Source organism: Triticum aestivum, chromosome 6B, assembly GCF_018294505.1.
Source record: "Triticum aestivum cultivar Chinese Spring chromosome 6B, IWGSC CS RefSeq v2.1, whole genome shotgun sequence".
NCBI lineage: Eukaryota > Viridiplantae > Streptophyta > Magnoliopsida > Poales > Poaceae > Triticum > Triticum aestivum.
The window spans coordinates 673,137,755-673,153,089 of record NC_057810.1 but is presented as its reverse complement, the minus strand read 5'-3'; the positions used below and the strand labels follow the sequence as shown (position 1 = coordinate 673,153,089).

Here is a 15,335-nt window from a genome sequence, read left to right as displayed (position 1 = left end):
GTGACCGGCGCGCCGCTCACGTGGCGGCACGCCTGTGGCCGGCTCGCGATACGTTATCCTCATCGGACCGGTTCGTGTGGAATTTCTAACCGGGAAACAAAGGAAATGTTTGTGGTGACTGCGCGCACGCAATCAGCTACATGTGGTGGTACTCTGCTGCTGCTATGAAGGCACTGTGACGAGAGGACCGTAAGAGCATCTACAGCAGGATACGCCACGGACGCGCCCAGACAAGATAGTGACTAATCACACCTTAAAAAATCATTTTTTTACAACTGAATACCTCAATTATGAAATCTAAAATCCATATAATCCCCCCCCCCTGAAATGTTGCTCCGATATCCTGCGAGGTGGGGTAGGACATGAGACACCCACCGGCTCACGGGACTCAAGGCGCCGTCATCTTCCATGCCCAATTCTTCCTCGGTCGAGTCCGAAGCCTTCACGGTACTGGTCGATGAGAGGTCGATGATAAATCCGTCGTGTTCCAGGGGGCTGACACGTCCACCACGGCGCGGTTACGCCGCCCGGGATTGCAGGCCATCCGTTGAGGCACCGGAGAGTGCGACTCCGCCTCACCGACGTCGGTCGCGAGGGCTGTCTCAGCCTCCCGCGCCCTCTGCGTCACACGGCAGGCACACCGCGCAATGCCCTCAACGGGCCATGGGTGGCCTCGTCGTCGGCACGCCAACGTAGGGGTTGCACGTCCACCACAACGTTCGGACGCCAGACGGAGCGCACCGCCTCCGGCGAGGCAAGGAAGACACGCCATTCGCCAGATCCACGCGCCATTTGGGCGGAGGTGATGGATTCTTGGCAGATCGAGTCCGACCGTGGTCAGGCATTCTCTTCGCGGGCGCGGCGAAGCGCAATGCGGACAACCATCTCCTCATCGGGCTCGACTGGGATGAGGTCTCGGTTAGTAGATCGGCTGACGGAGGACTCAGATCCGGTGCCCTCCATGCCCGAGAAGGCAGGAGTTCTCCAGATGTGAGCTTGGGGGCAGAGTGGAGTGGAGTGAAGTGGCTAGGGTCTGGTCCGCGGAGCAGATGGGGACAAATATATGTGGGGTCAGGGTGGGCCAGCATGGGCCGAATTAGACGTGGCGGACGCACCCGGTCGCCCTCAGGCCGCCCCAAATTTGGGCTAGATATGAGGGGTGCAGGTCGCGCGGGCTTTTGAGGCCGGTTTGAGGCGCCCGACCGAGGTCACTTTCTTTGATCAGTCACTGATCGGACCGTACTCAGGATGCTTGAGGGATGTTTGAGGCGCCTGGCTATAGATGCTCCGAGGACAACTCCAACGCGGTCCATCAAATGGACCGTGGAAATGTTTGGACGTATACGTGGACAGCTGTAGGGAATCCCACTATACAATCATACAAAAAAATGTTCTTCCCTTGGCCAATGAATAGACGGCGAGCCCTCAAGTCCAGGCTGGAGGAAGCGCATCCCCGGTTCGGGCATCAAGGGCTAGCTCAAGGGTGGCCACGTCCAAGGCTTTGCACATGATGGAGAAGGCCATGAAGCTCAAGGCTAGCAAAGGACTCCAAGGTATATGTTCCAAACCCATTACCCGATCCATGTCCTCTTTTAAGGTTTTAGCGCTTGCTTTGGATGCCCACTTGTTGAGAGTGGCTAAGGATAGTAACGTGATCTTGGGATCGGAGGAACGAACCCCGCTTGAGGTGTTGGAGGGCTTTCACGCCCAGGAGGCGGCTCAGGCAGCTATTGCGGAGGCTGTGGCTCGCCGTGACCTCGAGAGGACGGCCATGGCCGAGACCCGGGCACGCGAGGAGACTGGGACTGTCAGGGAGACGACAGGGCCAGCCGACCGTGCGGCCCCGCGTCATGGGCGAGGGAGGGGCCGGGGTGGTGGTCGTGGTCGCGGCCGTGGGCGCGGCAGCACCACCAGCATCCGGACGGAAGTACTGAATGAGGGGCAGGGGGCCGATCCCCCTCGGTGACACAATGAGGGGCCTGGTTTAGAACATTCGGCGGTTTGGGCAACTGGATCGAAGGCGGCAACTAATCGAGTACATTAGGGACCAACGCATTGACTTCTTGGGCCTGCAAGAAACGATTCGGTCGTTCTTCTCTCAAGTAGAGTTGGACTCGCTTGGTGGGACCATGGGTTTCCAGTGGGAGTGGGTCCCGGCGTCTGGCCGTTCGGGAGGCATCCTCCTTGGGGTTAACAGGGAGACTTTCGAAGTTCTATCATATTCGAGGGGCAACTTCTTCATTGGAGTGGAGATGATCCAACGAGATATTAACTTTAAGTGGGAATTAGTAGTGGTGTACGGACCGGCGGGCCACTCCAGGTCCCAGGACTTTTTGCGTGAATTACATGACAAAGTGCGTCAGTCGGCGAACCCTTTGGTCATAGCTGGAGACTTTAACCTTATTAGGTCAAGAGAGGATAAAAGCAACCAGGTTATTAATGATCAACATCTTCTAGGTGTGTTTAATGAGTGGGTGGCAGATTTGGAGCTTATTGAGCTGTAGGGGGTGGGAGCTCGCTTCACCTGGTCGAACAACCAGGAGAACCCAATCCGTAGCGTGTTAGATAAAGTGTTCGCTTCGACAGATTGGGAGGCGAAGTTTCCCGCATGCTCCCTCATTGCGGAAACGAGACTGGGATCAGACCATTGCCCTATCACCTTTTTGTCTAGGGAGCGAGTCCGACACATACCGAAACGGTTCTATTTCGAGAAGCAATGGTTACTCCAACCAGGCTTTGCTGAGAGGGTGACACACGTTTGGCAAGAAACCCGGGCCCGTAGACCTCACCGATATGGACCTCTCTGGGATCTTCTTGACGAGTGGCAACATTGCATCCGTCGTTTGAGACATCACCTGCGGGGGTGGGGGCAAATGTGGGGAGTCAATTATGTGACCGTAAAGCACGTCTCCTAGAGGAAATAGAGGCTCTGGACCAGCAGGTCGATAATAACGCCCTGTCTCCTGATGGGTAGGCAAGGAGATACAAGGCGGAGGCGGAAATGGTCTTCATCCTCGAGTGTGAAGAAATCTACTAGAAATAGAGAGGGCAACAAAAATGGGTTCTCAAAGGGGACGCGAGCACGGAATTTTTTCACGCTATTGCGAACGGGCGGAGACGTCGATGTAACATCCGGGTTCTGCGGGAGGGGGACCGGATCTTTTCCGAGGAGGGGGAATTACGTTCACACATTGATAACTTCTATAGACAGCTGCTAGGGTCCACCGACAGGGAGGGGGGCGCCCCGATTAGGGCCAAATATGTGGGGATAAGAGAGGAGAGTCTCGGCCGAAGACAACCAGGCACTCACACAGCCTTTCTCCTTTCAGGAGGTGACTAATAAACTGTGGGAGATGCGAGCCAACACGGCACCGGGACCCGATGGGTTTCCGGTGATTTTCTATTAAAAAAAATTTGGAACATAGTGGGACAACAGTTTTGTGGCCTGGTCCACGACTTCATGCTAGGTAGGATTGACATTAAGAGACTTAGTTATGGGGTGTTGACTCTTTTGCCAAAGGTCCAGGGGCGGACAACATTCAGCAATTTCGCCCGATCATGCTTATCAATGTAAGTTTTCGCCGGATGGCAAAAGGCTTCACAACCCGTCTGGCGACAGTAGCCAAGAAAAAAATTGATGAGAGCCAAACAACATTTATTCGGGGACGGAGCATCCTTGATGGGGTGGCGTTTCTGCATGAGGTGCTTCACGAACTTGAGGAAACTAAAGAGGAGGTGTTTATTCTCAAAATTGACTTTGAAAGGGCCTATGACAGAGTAAGATGGGAGTTTCTGGAGGAGGTGCTTAAGGCGAAGGGTTTTGAACCCCTATGGGTAAGTTGGATGCGACAGTTGGTGAGGGGGGGGGGGGGCAGACGGCCGTAAACATAAATGGGGAAGTGAAGCATTCTTTAGAAATAAAAGGGGGGTGCAGCAGGGAGACCGAATTTCGCCGCTTCTTTTCAATATCTTGGTCGATGCCCTTGCCTCCATCCTGGACAACGCCAAGGAAGCAGGTCATATCTCCGGTGTGGCGTCCGGGGTTATCCCTGGGGGCTTGTCCCATTTGCAAAACGCGGATGACACTCTCATATATATCAAGAATTCAGAGCGGGAGATATTGAACCTAAAATTCTTGTTAATGTGCTTTGAGGAGATGTCCGGCCTAAAGATATTTTTTGATAAAAGTGAGGCATTTGTCACGGGAGGTGATCTAGAATCACAACTAAGAGCGGCACACATGATGAACTGTGAATTAGGGTCCATCCCAATGAAATACCTGGGTATGCCTATATCATCACGAGCGTTATCGATGGGAGACTTCCAACTTGTAGTGGATACGACTGCGGCTAGGGTGGAGCCGTGGCAAGGCAAACTCCTTGCCTTGAGTGGAAGGCTAGTTCTCATAAATGATTGCCTCACAAATATCCTATGTTCATTATGGGTTTTTATCTCCTCCATGATAGTACTCACGCAAAGCTCGACAAAGGTGCGATCCCGCTTCTTTTGGGCAAAGGAGGATAGGAAACAAAAGTACCACATGGTCAGGTGGGATAAGATTTGTGAACCAAAGGAGGTGGGAGGACTAGGGGTTATAAACAGAAAGGTTATGAATTGGTGCCTCATGACTAAATGGGCGTGGAAGATACTAACAGGACAAGGGGGTCTGTGGCTCCAAATCTTCAGGACAAAATACCTAGACCGGGGGGAATTAATTTCAGAAGGAATGTAAAATTATCCCAATTTGCGAGGGCGGTAAAGAAGGTTCAACCGCTCCTCCGGCTTGGGACATGGTTCGAGGTGCAGAATGGGAAGACCACACGCTTCTGGTCGGATATTTTGCGAGGGTACACGGCTTCAGGAGAGCTTCCCTGACTTATTTGATATCGCTGAAAACCCGACCTAGTGGGTGGCAGGCGTATGGCAACAGAACAGGTGGGCACCTAGGTTCCGTAGACCTCTAGGGGAGGTTGAGGTGGTGCAATGGGAAGAATTGCGGTCGAAGCTTCAACGGATTCAGTTGAACCAGGAACAGGATGTGGTCAGTTGGCGCTTAGAGCCGTCAGGGTAATTCTCCACGGGATCGTTATATATAGAGAACTTCCGATCTGCAGCCCCTTCCAACCTAGCGGGTATCTGGAAAGCTCGTATTTCGGCGAAGATTAAAATCTTTTTGTGGCAAGTGGCACACAACAGAATTACGAGTGGGGATCAGGTTCAGAAACGCCACGACCCGGTAGATGGAAAGTGTGTCTGGTCTGGCGAGAACAAGGATCGTGATCACATACTTTTTAGATGCATTATGGCTCAATTTGTGTGGGGTGCGGTTCGAGAAGCCACGGGATCAGGGTGGAATCCGGGTGGATTCTCAGACCTCTATCGCTCGATCGGTTATACGAGGGGGAGAGATAAGCGCTTGGCATGGATGGGTTTCGGGGCAATAGCCTGGGCCCTGTGGACTACTAGAAACAAAGCACTAATAGAGGGACAAATTATCAGACATCCGGCAGACCTCTTGTATAAAAATGTGTCCTTCCTGCAGCTGTGGAAGATACTTACAAGACCCCAGGACAGAAGAGGCGTGGAGGAGCTTGTAACAAGGATACGGGCAAAGTGCGTCGAGCTTCGAAGAGCTCCATAGGGCAAGCCTAGGTGGGGCATGACCCTTTGCTACCTAGATAGCCGGTGGTGCATGCATGTTGGTCGCTTTACGGCGCTGCGTCGCGTCTTCCTTTTGGCATGTATCTTTTCTTTCTCGCTCTTTTTCTAGAACCGTGCGACTTTGGTTTGTAAGGGCCTCAGTTTAAGGCCGGGTAAATTCTAAACTATATATGTTGAATAAATGAATGAGCGATGTGATTCTTAAAAAGAAAAAGAAAAAGGTTACGTAGGTCTACCATGTTTGGTATTGAAATATGGAAACAAATTTTGCATCTTAATAAGGAATCAAATTGCGTGGCATGGAATATCATTTTTGCAACATTCCTTAAAATCCGAAATCAGTTTCATCCAAATCTGGAAAAGTTGAAAGCAAATCCTGCGCAATTAGCGTTGATTGGTTTCAATTTTGGAAACTCCTCACGCAGCGGCTTTCCATGCTTCTCATCCTACGGTCAGCCAGTACTCTGATATCCCTGGCGGTCCCTAATAAATATTAATTCTCCATTAATAATTGCCATAGATATGATTCATGCTTCTAATCCATCGCATGTATTTCAAGGTGCTAATGTGTTATGAAAATATGTCAATCATTTAAATGCGTCAGAAATATTCTATTATATTTATGGCAATTAATAAGATTTATTTTGTATATATAAGCTGATTCTTAGGCCATAAATTGGATTGCATGAATGGCGACCGTTAAATTTGTGATAGGCTCGAAATCCTATATATACACACATATGGTTGCATACGCATTATCAAATTGACAATTCAAGTTACCATAATGAAAGGATGGCAAGCATTTGCAGTGACCCTTCTCATATCATATCTTGTTCTAGCCACCAGAGGAGAAGATGTAAGAATTACAAAGAACAGGGAGAATATTGACCAGATTCGACAAGTTAATAAAACTATTGTGGTAAGAAAAGTATTTACGATTTTTTGCTTAGAAAGTATTTATCTTATTATGCATATTGTGTTATTTTTTGTGTGTCTAACAAGAAGATGAATGAAAACAGATGGATGGAGGAGATGTCTATGACTGCATTGACGTGAATCTTCAACCAGCTCTTAACCACCCACTATTGAGAGACCACAAAATTCAGGTATATTACATCCATATGGGTAGATTTATAATCGTAGTTGGGCTCATACTGACGCAGCTTTATGTTTGGGGACATATTAAGTGTAACAAATGATGGAAATAAATCCTGATTTATGTGATATACTCTGTTTTGAATTATAATAATTCATACGATTTATTGTGATACTTCCTTCTTGTTGCGAGAATCATAATTGTACCAATTCCTTTTTATTATAAGGTGATCACGTTTTCTTGTCAAATAGATGGAGCCAAGTTCCTTTCCGAATGGACTAAATGTCAAATCTCCATTCCTAAATGTTGAATCCGAAGTGCATCCATCGATCATCGAATGCCCAATTGGAACAATTCCAATACTTCATAACAATAGAAGGGAGCATATAGCAGGACACAATATTGATGCATTGTTTACCAAGTTTAAGCAACAAGGGGTGAGCTTTCTATTTTCATTTTCAAAATGATCTAGTTATCATAGGTTGACTATGAAACTACGCATAGCTATTGCATACATAGTGAATTGTAAAAATATGTCAACATAGTCAAACAAAAACTAAAAGATTATTCTAGTTTAATTTCACCCTTAAATGATGCTTTGCAAGATAAAATATATGGATGAGAGTCACAAAAACAATAAACGGAGCAATCCATTCACTATCATAGAGATTTAGGAATAAAGGACATGGACGCGGAGTAACTGAGCGCGAGCTCAGATGCGCTCGATATCGAGGTCGTCAGTTAGCGCATCTGGATCGGAGCCATTTTTTTATACGTGTGGTTGTGGTGTGCCAGAAAATGAACACTGTTGGGGAATACGTACGCGGTTGTGCTGGGTGGTAGACAGCCGCCCGCCGTCGGCGAGGTGAGCCGTGGATCAGAATCGGCGGCGCCATCTGATCCGTGGCTTGGGAAGTTCACTTCCCGTGTACTGGTTGCAGGAGCGAGAGTTTTCATGCCCAGCGCGTGGATCATTTGGAAGCCGAGGACTGCAGGATAGAGGCCAGGAGCGCCGACGGCCATGGACCGTGGTGTTTCTGATGCAGACGGTCGGCAGGTACTTGGATCTTTGCTTTTCTGGCGATGCCATCTCCATTTTTATGCCTCTGGCTTAGCTGATGTAGAGGGTGCCTTTTTTTTCAAGTTTCAGATCCACTCTGCTTGAGCTAGGGAAGACTTTGATGCCTGCCCCCGTGGTTGTGAATGGCCCTGCGGTGACGGATTTTGAGGTGGCACATCAGGCGGAGCGCGAGGCGGCGCAACATCGGATGGCGGACAGGGGCAAAGCACAAATCTTCTCGGCAAAGGAGGCGGCAGCCGACAAAAGGGAGAGTTTGCCGCAGCCGCTAGAGCTGTCAACGATGAAGATGAATCCCCAAGCGCCGGGATGGAACACGAGGTTAGTGAAGAACAAGCTGCTTCCCATCAGATATTCAGGGATTTAGGAAACAAACCTAGACATGACTGAAGAAAATGTACAGTTAGAGCAAGTGCTGATTACTCACTGCATTGAGGAAATTCATGCTGTATGTGCTTGTGTTTGCAGGCTAATTGCTGCATTCAGAAAATTCATATTTGCAGGCTGATTCCTCTCTGCATTCAGAAAATTCATGATATGTGCCTGTGTTTGCAGGTTGACTGCTCTCTGCATTCGTAAAATTGATGCTATATGTAGCTGTTTTGCGGGCTTAGGATTGGTGCCGCCGCTCCTAGAAGAACACCGTGCCCAAATTGTATCAGTGCGTTCGAGAAGGCAGCTAGATGCTCGCAGAGAACCTAGCTGAAAACGTGATCACACCGGTTCTTGGTCCTACTTTCAACTCTTAGGCAGAGGTGTACAACTTCTACAATCTGTACTCATGGGAGAAGGGGTTTGGCATCTGGTATGGGAAGAGCCGGCTAAATGCCGAGAGGACAAAGTGCATCCAGGAGATAGTGTGTGGGTGCTCGGTGAGTAGTAAAATTTGCTTCTGGTGGTTTCTGATCAATAATTTCAGTTTGGTTCGGGACTATTTCTAATGTTGTTAATTGATAACATGTTGCAGGGTGAAGCTCGTGTTGAGAACACAAGGTCCTGGAGGTGACGAGTTTGAAACTTTGAATGCGAATGTGGTCAGTTTGCTCACATGGGATTGTTACGTAGCCATGTCCTGAAGGTAGTTTGAATGTGGGTATCACATTATCCAAATATGCTGAACATCTTGTTTTTTGGTTGCATTCAGGTGCTCGATTTCATCAGAATAAAAGAAATTCCACAGAAGCACATAGTTAATAGGTGGACCAGAGATGCAAGGTATATTCTGCCTGCTCACCTTACACAATATCAGAGGGACTATGCTCACAAGAATCCATTCAGTTTTACGCATTTCACTGTGTGCTTCCTTGGTGTATGGGGCCAAAAAATGTTTGTCGGACTAGTGTGTCCGTCATCATTTTCGATGTTGTAATTCTGAACTTATCCTGATTCCATGTTTGATAAAACCCATTATGGTTTGTGAATCCATGTTCTCAGGATTTCCTAGGATTATGACTATCCAAGGAAAGAGTTTGACATGCTAGTACTGTTTCTGAATTTTCGCTGAAGTGTGATGCCTGCCTTGGATATTTGATGAGCGTAACTCTAGATTTATACATATTTGAATTCTTGGGTAATACTCCCTCTGTCCCATAATATAAGAATGTTTTTTAAGCTAACATAGCTTGAAAAACGTTCTTATACTGTGGGACGGAGGGAGTACTAAGTTTTCTGAATATGTAACATTGAATTTATACAGTCTTGTAATTGTAAGTTTTCTGAATATGTAACCCTGAATTTATAGTCTTGCTGCGTGTGCACTGCTGAGCAATATGCAACAGTTCATGCAAATGCATCCAATGTGGTTCAGTTTTTCATCCTGGCTGTTGGGGACGATTGTGTCTCTAGTGTTGCTTGTTCATTGGTGCATAATATTTAATGGCAGTAACTTGGGAGGTTGCATTGCTGGTAAGTGTAAGCATGCCGCAGGTGGCACGCTCTCGATGGTTCCATCTGATTTGAATTTCGAAAGACTAGAGCATGAGAAGCAGAGGCTGTCTTACATAAACGGGAGCAGAGTAGCCGCTGGAGTTTGTCTCACCTCCAGCAATTGCTAGGGAGCAAATTGGCGTGGCTCCTTCAAAGCTATCTGGATCTGGATCAACCATAATAGAGTCTGATGCGAACTCGAAGCTGTGCGTACTATCAGCAGAGATAGGTTTCTGATTGCTTGTGTCGACTACGTTTGGACTATCTTGAAATAATAGTTGTCCCTCTGTTTTCAGGTTCGAGGTAGCTCTGAGAGTACCATGAACCAAGCTGTAGGATCAGAGCTTGAGATCGGCTGGATCTTCCGGTGTTTATGCTCCATGTGATCATGTATGCATCACGTTCTGGCAGGAGTGTCTTAGTTTGGATCTTCTCCTTCGCTGCATATGGCTGCTGAATGTTTTTTTAAGGTATTTTTTTTTATAGAAGGGTGGCTGATGAATGTTAGTGTTTTGCAGGGAGGGGGGAGACGGGATGAACACGAACCTTGCAGGATACGATTGGTAGCTGCGTTAGTCCAGAATCTGTTGTCTCACGGCCCACCTCGTCAATCAAATTCCGAGCCGCTGTGCGGGAGGAGTGGGCCATCGGCCTGTTTATTAATATAAATACCTGATATATACCTGGGCCTATACGGTGTGCGTTGGCAATTTCGAGAGGAACGAAGGGGGAAGATATCGAGGGCACATGCGCTCGAGCGCAGAACAACACTTTCGATCCTTATTTGAAATTTTGAGTAGTTAGTATTTAATATTATACTTTCATATTTCATTTATTTTAGCTAAATAATAACCTGTGTATCGACATTCTTTCCAGTCTATGTGAATGAATTTCATTTGTTTTACCAAGTGTCCCCAAAACCTCTTGAAGGGTTCTATCCATGATATCTTTTTGTACTGACAGCTTTAAGACAGTCATAAATATTATACACTATTTTCCCTATCTATAGTGGTTAATATTTAGCCATCACACTAGATGTCATTAAGACATTAACTATTCTGGATTGTAGGTGGCAGGAACAAAAAATTATGATAATGTATATGGGGCAAGTGCTATAATAAATGTTTATGAGCCAAAGGTGAAGAAAGATAGTAAGCATCTCAGTGCAACGGGGATTCAAATTGATAATGGGCCAAATGGACTTGAAGGTATAATTGTTGGTTATTCGGTGGCTCCAAACTTGGTTGGTGATAGCTTCGCGAGGTTTCACATTGCTTGGGTAATGAATAATATGTTTTTGGAAACACGTTCTATTATCAACTACATATTTATTATAATGAGGAATTACAATAGAAGTTTATAGTTTTATTAACCTATAGTAAACATGTGTACCAGGATGCAGGCGCATCGAACAAGTCCTGCTATGATCACACATGTCCTGGTTTCGTGCAAGTTAACTGCAACTTTGGTCTTGGTGGAAGATTGCAACATGTTTCAGTCTATAATGGGAAACAATATGTACTTAAGATCCTTATTTTCAAGGTATTCTCTTGTGCTTCTAATTTAATTTTCTTATATAAGTTGTACAAGCAGTGTATGCACAAATGTGAATTTCCATCAATTATTTATATACATAATCATTTAGGTAGTTCACTATGATATAAGTTGAGTTATTTTCTAATCGGAGTTCATAGGTTGCTTCCTATCATCTCACTCTTACATATATCTTTTGAGAAAATTTCGCAAATTGTAAATAGCATGGCTTAAAACTGAACTTCCCGGTTAGAATTTATAAAGCACTTTTGATTCTGACATATATTTGAACTTCTACGATTAATACATATAAAATATTGATTTCTAGCCCTTGCTATGAGCAAAAGGTTATGACAAGAAATTCATGCTATAATATTAAGTATAATAGCCTTGTATGCATGAAAATTTTACACCATTGTATGCAATTATAGCCTTTACTTTCATGTTCTGAATTTTATTAGGACACGAAGACAAAGAATTGGTGGGTAGCATATGGTGAAGCGAATATACCCATCGGATATTGGCCAAGTTCATTATTCACTTACCTTAGGGATAAAGGTAATTACACATTATGGGGTGGGCATGTTTCGGGCCCGACGGCTTCATCTGATTCTCCACAAATGGGTAGTGGGCATTTTGCCTCCGAAGGACATGGCAAAGCAGCTTTCATAAAGAGCATCCAAATAATTGATGAGAATAACAAGCTTATTACTCCAAATGAGAACAGAGTCGTCACTGGAACTAGTGATATAACAAAATATACTGTTGATGGTTATGGCATTGATAAGGAGGGTATGCATATGTACTATGGTGGACCAGGTAATTTCGTCTAAGTGTGTAATCAAACTGCAATAAAGTTGTTACTATACCGTCGAGTTAGACATATATAACTAGAAAGACCTCGCGCATGCGGTGGCACACTATGGATGTACTCCCTCTGTTCCCAAATATTTGTCTTTGTAGAGATTTCAACAAGTGACTACATACTAAGCAAAATGAATGAATCTACACTCTAAAATAAGTCTACATACATCCGTATGTTGTGTCCATTTGAAATGCCTAGAAAGACAAATATTTAGAAACGGAGGAAATATGATTTTTGATACTCTCTCTCTCTCTCAAGTTGCTGGTGTGCATAGATCTCATCTTATGGCCAGTTGTGAACTGCTTGCTTACCTTTTAACCACTGCATATCCTCTCAATGTAACAGTTGCATATCATCTCCATTTTTAACCGCTGCATGTCCTCTGAATCTCTCTCAATTCGGTGTTTTCAAAAGAAATTCATGAATTTACAACCTCTTACGATTTCTCCACATGTATATGCGCGCACACGCACATACCCAATCAAATTCCCTTCACGAAGTGGCAGATCAAAAACCCACACACACAGCAAACTAGTACACCGGATCTATCTGCAGTCAAAACACATGCCAAGCCCATGAAATCCACACGAGCAGGGCTATAACACGGTGAAGCAGCTTTGCTGCGGCACATTCCCGAGCAGGTCGCGTTTGTTAATTCTCTCAAGGATGTGATGAGGGAGTATTTTTTATTTTAACTATTAAGGTGCACGTGCAACACAAGTATTATCACATTTGTCCTATAGGAAGAAAACATAATAAAATAACCAACAAAATAATATGGCAATATAAGAGAGGCCATAGAGATCGTAAATTTGTGTAAACCTTTAGCTGTGACAATAACTAAAAATTTGTACTATCGTCGTAGAAATTTTCTCAAAAGAAGTTTGCAGTGATGCCAACCTATAGCATTCCTAGCAGGAGTTGACCATGACCTTCGTATCCTAATGTCGAGGCTGCCTAGCCCGGCCGTGACCGCCTAATCGTGCGGCAGGTAAGCCAGGAACCCGTAGGCCACTCCGCTGCCACTACTACTGCTGGTGAGCTGGAAGACTAAATGCATAAAAAAAGATAGGAATAAGGAAGAACGTGTTGGGAAACCGGCCACCGAGGGGTGGCCGCCGCGGGCTAGTCCCTCTCGTTTCCCCCACTTTACGTTAAGGCTACTTTCAATATATTGATGCTTACATGAGGTGTTAAGCACATTAAAAACTTTAGCAACTAAAGCCCTCAATGTATAGATGCTTAAGACTAGCCACAATGCATAGTAACATACACTAGTAACATACACATATCCCTAGACTATGTTACTACCTTTATAGTGGGTAGTAACATAAGTGTAGTAACATACAAAGCTTCATTTATTAGGTTTATAGACTCATATTGCATTGGGACATGTGATGTTACAGTAACTAGCTAAGTTACTGTAACTACCTCTCTCCTCATTAACTCATTACCACATAAGCAAATTTGCTGAGTTGGACTCGATGTTACTGCTGAAGTTACTCCCACTGTGGCTAGTCTAAGTTGTGGTGCTATGCATCCTGCATTTAATGTTTTGTAACTAAAGTTCTTCATGTATTGGTGTGATTCTTTCATTCAAGTCTTTTGCCTAGGTTCTCACGCTTAGCCTTGTTTTTTTCTGGGGTCACCACACTCATCTCTCTCATTTTAATTACCTTGCCACATCAGACTTTTTGCCTACATGGTAGCCTTAGCACCTGTACAAGTTGGAGCATTGGGAGGGGCCTAAGTGGGTACTTATCCCTTGACCCCCTACCCCTTCTATAAAGCAACAAGGAGCCATCATTGTAACATCTGATCATTGATTAATAAATCTGGTCTCCTCCATGTCTCTTTGTGTCATTTACTTTCGCGTGTTCGACTACTTCCTCTACGACGCTCGCCCTCGCTCCGCAACCTCGGACCGGACTCGCCGGCGGAGTTGCGGAACACGTTATCAGCACGCTCGCTCCATCAACTCTCCGTCAAGCCTGCGTCAAGCTTGCATCACGCAGGCTTTCGTCGATCCCGTGGAGGTATAAGATCCGATCTCCACTTTTGCAAAAATGGATTCCTCTTGTTACTGCGATTCCGTTTTTGCGATTAGATTATTTTTCGGATAAATCTACCTATGGTGTGGATTTCACTCCCAAGAACTGAGCGGACGAATATGTGACGACCAATGTCGATGTTCTTGGATCAAGAGAGATTTGTTGACTACACCCTAGGGAGACGGTGATTACACGTACTCCAGATGAGCACGGCACCGCCGCGTTGTACCAGACGTACACGCATTGTGACGTCCCGAAGACGCGTGATTTTGCCATCCCGAGGCAGATGACGTTGTGCCAAGCCGCCGCCGCTGTCGCCATGGCCCTGCTGGCCGTTCCCATCGCCGAGCGCTCAGTTGTCGTCGCTGCACTCGCGTGCCTGCTGCATGCCCTGCCGTCGTGCTCCGTTGTCCGCGTCGCGCCGTGCCGCCCCGCTGGCCACGTCGCGTCGTGCCGGCCCGCTGGCCGCGTCGCGTCGCGCCGCCCCGTTGGTCGCGTCGCGCCGTGCCGTCCCGCTATGCTGGCCGCTGCCCATGCGCGCCGCTGGCCGCGCCGCCCTGCTGGTGGCCGCAGCCGGCGCGACATGGCCGTCCTGTGCGCGTGCATGGCCGCTGCCGCGAGCAAGCACGCTGGCCAGCCGCTTGCCGCGTCGCGCGTGCGTACGGGCCTGTTGTGGCCGCCGTCGCCGGGTCCTGACGCCCGGTTCGCCGCAGCCGCACTGGCGATCGCCTCGCCCGGCCCTGCCCGCTGCAAGTCGCCGCTCCCTCGAGCGCGCGCGCCTGGCCAGCCCCAGCCGCGCCCGACATGGGTGCTTGTGTGCGAGCCGCCGTCGCCGCTCGGGCACTAGGGGAAACCCTAGCGTCGCTGCGGGCAGGAGGCAGCGCCGCGCATGGGCCGGCCCGCTGGCTCCTAGAACGGATAGGCCGCGGCCGTGGGGATCCCTCAAAAAAAGAGGGGCGCCGGCTGTAGCGCGGCAACTTGCGGTTTAGCCCCCGTAGTTTCCAGATTTTACGCGAGTTTTTATTCCTGCAGTAATATTCCGCGTAGAAGCCCCTGGAACTGTCTGTTTTCGCTGAAAACACATATTTTGGCTTTAAAATGCCTCGGGAATTCAATTTTTGGGCC

General features: G+C 47.1%; 2 protein-coding genes across 2 annotated transcripts; both read left to right on the top strand.

Moving 5' to 3' along the window:
• The first annotated feature begins 7,568 nt into the window (after window positions 1-7,568).
• Window positions 7,569-9,938, top strand: LOC123134802 (uncharacterized). Its single transcript, XM_044553971.1, has 4 exons — window positions 7,569-7,814; window positions 7,908-8,156; window positions 8,391-8,707; window positions 8,803-9,938. Exons 1-3 carry the CDS (start codon window positions 7,798-7,800, stop codon window positions 8,539-8,541), a joined length of 417 nt encoding a protein of 138 aa, XP_044409906.1. The 5' UTR covers window positions 7,569-7,797; the 3' UTR covers window positions 8,542-8,707; window positions 8,803-9,938.
• Window positions 8,617-12,154, top strand: LOC123139584 (uncharacterized). Its single transcript, XM_044559350.1, has 7 exons — window positions 8,617-8,633; window positions 8,803-8,869; window positions 8,980-9,050; window positions 10,058-10,064; window positions 10,831-11,040; window positions 11,157-11,303; window positions 11,756-12,154. The coding sequence occupies exons 1-7, from the start codon at window positions 8,617-8,619 to the stop codon at window positions 12,125-12,127; spliced, it is 891 nt and encodes a 296-aa protein (XP_044415285.1). The 3' UTR covers window positions 12,128-12,154.
• Window positions 12,155-15,335: the final 3,181 nt, after the last annotated feature.